The sequence below is a fragment of the Arachis duranensis genome, chromosome 1, assembly GCF_000817695.3.
Source record: "Arachis duranensis cultivar V14167 chromosome 1, aradu.V14167.gnm2.J7QH, whole genome shotgun sequence".
Taxonomy (NCBI): domain Eukaryota; kingdom Viridiplantae; phylum Streptophyta; class Magnoliopsida; order Fabales; family Fabaceae; genus Arachis; species Arachis duranensis.
In genome coordinates this window covers 105,938,372-105,944,563 of record NC_029772.3, presented here as the reverse complement: position 1 = coordinate 105,944,563, position 6,192 = coordinate 105,938,372, and the positions used below count along the sequence as shown (strand labels likewise).

Below are 6,192 nucleotides of genomic sequence, written 5' to 3'. Positions count from 1 at the left end.
AATGGGTCACATTTATCAAATCAATATCAAAGTCACAAAAGGAGAAACGCAAGTTATTTGCATAATACCAAGAAGGACAAAGAAAAGACACGGAGCGAACATTCAAAGTGTTGCAAGTATGCTTTGCAATTATACGTAATCTAGCACATTTTTGAAAAAAGAAGAGTTGGCTAACATAATGAGAACTTGTATTATATTGCATAATATGATTGTTGAAGACGAAAGAGACATTTTTGTAGAAAATTTTACTCAAAACCTAGAATATGACAATGTAAAAAATGGCTTATTACAACCTCAATTGGAAAAGGAAGAGTTTGCACTATACTATCAATTTCTCTAAAGAAATGCTCATCTTCAAAATAAGTAATAGCATCGACAATTTAAAGAAGAACTGATATTAATTTTAATTTTTTTTAATTTTTTTAATGAAAAAAAAAAAGATGTTTTAAGTTTTTCTCTACTGCTTAAGTGTTTATGACATAAACACAAAGATGTGGAATTATTTTTGGCAACAGGAGCATAAATAGGGCTGGAGATAGTCTTACGCACTGACGCAGTGTTGGTGTTTACGTGCCAAGTGCCATCTTCATTAATTTATCCATTCTCAACATCATCATCATCATCCATATTCCCCGTTATGGAATTCAAACCAATCCATCGTCATCATACTCATCACCATCACCCTTCACCACCAATTCAATCCTCATTCGCTAAGTTAATAGTAGTCGTAGCTCCCCGACTTCACCACTTCATGGCCACTACTCCTATCACCCAATCATTCCAATTCCCACTTTTCATTTCCATTCCCATTCACGCCACCCTCTATTTTTTTCTCTCCCATTTCCGGAACATCAACATGAATATCCATTTTAAATCATCACCGCCCTGAAAAATCAAATAAATAAATAAAAAAAAACCCACTCATACACGCTAAATTAAAATAAATAAACAAAAAGAATAAGAAAATCCCCATTGTATTTCCATCCAATTATTGGACCTCACGGAGAAACACACTTCAATTTTTTCTGTTAATTCTTTTTTCAATTTTGGAGGTGATAGCGGTGGAGGTGGCGGTGAAAAAACAGAAAATTTGAGGGATGAAGAGAGGAGGAGGAGGAGGAGGGAGAGGAGGTAAATTCGAAACGGTTGTATCGTTGAGTAGGCAACGAACCATTCAGGCTCTGGTATTTGTATCGTTATTATACCTCTTGATTTTCATCTTCGAAATCCCCTTCTTCTTCTTCACAAAAACAACTACTAACCGCTCCACCAATGAACTCGCCACCCGCTCTAACAAACTCGATGATTCCCCCACTCTCTTGTCCCAGCGCGTGTCACTCACCAGCCTTCAACCAGAAGGAGAACGACAAACCTACGCCTTCGTTTCGAGAATCTTCGACGATGAAGCCGTGTTGGACCACTCCGACGGACCGATCCACGAAACCGCAAGGCATGCGCGCCAAGAAGGGAAGAAGGTATGGGAGGAGCTTGAATCCGGAATCGAGCAAGGAATCTCAACCGAGGATACGGAAAATCTGATCGGGTCGTGCCCGCTGTCCGTTTCTTTGACCGGGGCGGAGTTCGAGGCCCGAGGGAAGGTAGTGGAGATCCCGTGTGGGCTCACCTTGGGTTCGCACGTGACCGTGGTAGGGAAGCCACGGAAGGCGCACGTGACAGGTTCTTCGAATGGGGAGGCCTGGTACGAGGAGGGAGAAGGAGGAGGAGGGAGGGTGGTTTCGCATTTCGTGATGGAGCTGCAGGGGCTGAGGACGGTTGACGGTGAGGAACCGCCGCGGATACTACATTTTAATCCGCGGTTGAAAGGGGATTGGAGCGGGAAACCGGTGATCGAGCTCAACACGTGTTACAGGATGCAGTGGGGCACCTCCTTGCGCTGTGACGGTTGGAAATCTAGGGCTGATGAAGAAACCGGTACTTATTATTATTATTTTTAAAATATTAGGATCCATTGGGAGAGTTAGACAATGTGAAAATGTGGTTTTGCTTTCTTGCTATTATGTGGTTCATGAATGAGGAGTAATGATGTATGCTAAAAACCATTTTAAACTTTCCTGAGATATTTTCAATGTGTTCAAATTTTAGAAAGCAATTGATATTATTCCAATTTAGGACTTATTAGGAGGATTATAATTTCTGACGTGAGAAATATATGATGCTTGCCATGTAACTATGTGATGAAATTGGCCGGGAGAGGCATGTATAGTGTGTGCCATGAGATAGCTATGGTTGAAGGGTACGGTGGAAGTGAGAATGATTCTGGTGTAGGGCCTTCCTATGATTGGTGAGTATATGGTGATTACCCATATGAAGTTGTCTTTATGTAAAGATGATGAATAAAACCTATTAGATTGTTTGGCATGTTTGACTAAATTAATATCTAAAGGTTTTCAACTATCATTTTCACTTGAAGATAACTTTCACTTGAGTATTATCAATTTTTATATCTTTCAAAATAAGGAGGATAAAAGGAATTCTTTAAATATTGACATCCATTAAGTGGTTGTGTCTCCAAGTAAACCTTGAATTGATTGTTATTATAGACAAACGTTTTGTTTGCTGATTTTTATAGGGACTTAGGTGTAGGATGTGGAGTGTGCACTATTAACCTTTATTGTATTTTATTAGGAATTGTCCTTTTTTTTTTGTGATTATCGTTATTATTAAAGAATTTGAATACAAACTCTCAATTCATGAGTTTGAGTGGAAGTGCACTATTAACCTGTATTGTATTTCAACTTTGTGATTGCATTGAATTGAACCATTCCTTATGTGTCGGATACAGTTGATGGGCTGGTAAAGTGTGAAAAGTGGAGAAAGGATGATAGCACAGATGAAGAGCAATCCAAGGCAGCCTGGTGGATGAAAAGGATGGCTGGCCGGAAATCAGTAACAGCTGACTGGCCATTCCCATTTGCAGAGGACAGCCTATTTGTTCTTACTCTTAGTGCCGGATTCGAGGGCTATCATGTTAATGTTGATGGTAGACATGTTGCTTCTTTTCCTTATCGCACTGTGAGTAATGTCCAACTTGTCGACCTGAAGATGTGCTTGCATAAATTTCTTAGTATTGCCTATTAATTTAAACAGGGCTTTGCGCTTGAGGATGCCACAGGACTTACTTTGACGGGGGATGTTGATGTTCAGTCTATAGTTGCCGCTTCTCTGCCTTCATCACATCCTAGTTTTTCACCAGAGCAATATCTTGAAATGTCACCAACATGGATTTCCCCGACACTTCGTGACTCTAATGTAGAGATGCTTATTGGCATTCTCTCTGCTGGAAACCATTTTGCTGAGCGTATGGCTGCCAGGAAGACGTGGATGCAGCATAGTCTTATCAAATCTTCACAATTGGTGGCTCGTTTCTTTGTAGCACTGGTAATGGTGTCATGTTCACAATTTTCCCTTTTCTTTTTTATATTTGTGTGCTGGTAGTAGATGTGCCACATGGGGTTGTTTAAGATTTTATCCTCATAGGTTTCTTAAAATTTGAATACTTTTACAGCACAAAAGGAAAGAAGTTAATGTACAATTGAAGAAGGAGGCGGAGTATTTTGGTGATATAATTATAGTGCCTTACATGGATAACTACGAACTTGTTGTGTTGAAAACTGTTGCGATATGTGAATATGGAGTAAGTTGTTGATTGTTGAAGCAATTTCAGGTATGAGAAAGCGATACTATTCCGGCAATATGTAAGATGATCTTTGTTATTTGTAGGTTCACAAGGTGTCTGCTAAACATATCATGAAAGGTGACGATGACACGTTCATAAATCTGGATGCCTTTTTAGACAAAGCAAGACAGGTTCCAGATTATATAAGCTTTTATTTTGGGAACATGAATTACCACCACAAGCCTTTGCGGCATGGTAAATGGGCTGTGACATATGAGGTAATCCATCAAGAGCCTTTTGTGATGCTGTTTTCAGAGTTCAGTATTGGGATTGTCTAGAAAAATAGTGAACTGGTTAGGACCAAGACTGTTTATATCCTGGTTTGAATAATGGTATAAATGGGATTTGATGAAAAAATGAATTGCAAATCTAATCTATACGCACTGAATATTCAGTCAATTCGTAACTGTTTAGCTTTATTTCATTCTTTCTTCTTAAATTCTGTTCATACCACTGCATAATCGTCTCACCAGGTAGCTGAATGTATGAGTGGGAAGATCATACTTCCTAACCATTTTTACCATACACATCATCATGCCTTGAAATGCAGAGTGATTTTGGAAAGAACTCTCTACCCGAACCGATTATGATTAAAATTTACTTTCCCTTTAGCTCTTCACCATCGTCAGACGTAACTCTTGCCGGAAACAAGCTGTTTGTATTAAATATTGATTAGTTTCTTTTCTTAATGTTTCAGGAGTGGCCAGAAGAGGATTATCCTCCATATGCTAATGGACCGGGTTATATTTTGTCTTCTGATATAGCAGAGTACATTGTATCTGAATTTGAGATGCATAGATTAAGAGTTAGTCAACTCCTTTATGGCTCTACATTTAATCACCATAACAGTGCATCTAATTATTCTAGTTTTCCACTGGCGTTGGCGCTAAAGCTATGTTTGTTGTGCTGCTGCTTCTTTATGTAGTTATTTAAGATGGAAGATGTGAGTATGGGAATGTGGGTAGGGCAATTTAACAGCACAAAACCGGTGCGCTATCTGCATAGCTTGAAGTTCTGCCAATATGGCTGCATAGAAGGATATTTCACAGCACATTACCAATCCCCTAGGCAGATGTTGTGCTTGTGGGAAAAATTGGAGAACCAAACATGGCCTCAGTGCTGCAACATGAGATAACAGATAGAATTCAATGGAAGGTACAGAGAACAAGTTTTGCACTCATAGCTTAGCTTCGAAATATTATATGTTGTAAATGTAAAGTGGAGCTTGGATAGTCTAACATAGCCCTGTATAAATGTCCTTTTTGAATACCATTTTTTATTTTATTTATTTTTTATTTTTGGGTAATGGAATTCTAGTTTTGCTTGTTACTTGCTCCTGGAATAGGAAGATGAAACAGGAGGTAGGCTTCTGTAAATTAATCTGTGTATTTTACTATCGTTGATAGATCTATTTTATAAATCAATCTCAATTTTTAGACGTCATTTTCTATTTTAATTTTTAACGCTTTCTCTTCGAACACCGTTTATAAAGGGAATTTGGCTCCTTTTGGGTTTAGTACGATGTTACTATATTTAAAAATTGAAGCATGAATATTTCATTTTAATTGTATTTTTAACTTAAGGAGTAAGGATGACATATGCCTTTTTCAAAGTATGCAACCGTTAGAACTTAGAACTAGGTTCTATCTTGGGCCAACTATTGATTTCTAGTTCCATTTAATTTTGGCACCTCTAGGGACTTTTTCTTTAATTTTAAATCTTACGAAAAAAAAGCGTGTATTAGGGTGTCAAAAATTGAGTATGATTCATATTAATAAAAAGTATTAATTTTTTTAATTTTTTTTAAAAAGATACTCAATAAATCTATATCTATATAACCATGGTATACCTGTAGATTGTTGAACTTTTTATTTTTAATATGATAAAAAAGGCTGGTGTATAGCTGCGTTATGGGAGTGTAGGGTGTTTCAGTGGCGTATGCCGGCTATTCAAGAAAAATTGGACCGTCCGATGGGGGTACTATAATCAGACGGACCGAGTACAGAAATCGGACGGTACACAAAATCCTCGGTTTAATTTGTGCACTCGTTCCACATGGCACGCATGCAGCTCCCTCCGGATGAATCCAATGCTTCTAATAACCCTGAATGTAACCCACCCTCCCAGCATAGTCACTTTCAGTCTCACACCCAAAACTCTATTTGCTCCCCAACCTCACACCATCTCCATTTTTGGAAGCTGTAAGGACCACATAGCAACTCAAAAAAATTTAAAAACAATGTAAAGAAGACCAAAGATTAAGGAAATGAATCAGCCAGAACTTTACATTGTTAATTATTTCGAACATTTAAATTATGTAAATTTTTATTATTTAAAATTTTGATTTAATAAATATAATAGTGTATCAGATTTTAGTAATAGAGTAAAAATAATAGAATAGAACTAATTAATTAAATATAAGGAGTTTAGGAATAGAGTAGAACTAATTAGTTTATAAAGTCTGAATTTTTTTATTAATAATATGTTTTGTTTTG

General features: G+C 37.4%; 1 protein-coding gene across 1 annotated transcript; it reads left to right on the top strand.

Moving 5' to 3' along the window:
- Window positions 1-570: 570 nt before the first annotated feature.
- On the top strand, window positions 571-5,140 carry LOC107493720 (hydroxyproline O-galactosyltransferase GALT6). Its single transcript, XM_016114779.3, has 7 exons — window positions 571-1,932; window positions 2,804-3,033; window positions 3,109-3,399; window positions 3,527-3,655; window positions 3,742-3,915; window positions 4,395-4,502; window positions 4,623-5,140. Exons 1-7 carry the CDS (start codon window positions 1,098-1,100, stop codon window positions 4,830-4,832), a joined length of 1,977 nt encoding a protein of 658 aa, XP_015970265.1. The 5' UTR covers window positions 571-1,097; the 3' UTR covers window positions 4,833-5,140.
- The last annotated feature ends 1,052 nt before the right edge of the window (window positions 5,141-6,192 follow it).

Excerpts from the sequence above, each read along its gene's own strand:
- LOC107493720 (XM_016114779.3), top strand. The coding sequence starts at position 1,098 with ATGAAGAGAGGAGGAGGAGGAGGAGGGAGAGGAGGTAAATTCGAAACG. Across the intron at positions 1,933-2,803 it reads TAGGGCTGATGAAGAAACCG|TTGATGGGCTGGTAAAGTGT; the intron begins GTACTTATTATT and ends TGTCGGATACAG. Across the intron at positions 3,916-4,394 it reads AATGGGCTGTGACATATGAG|GAGTGGCCAGAAGAGGATTA; the intron begins GTAATCCATCAA and ends TTAATGTTTCAG.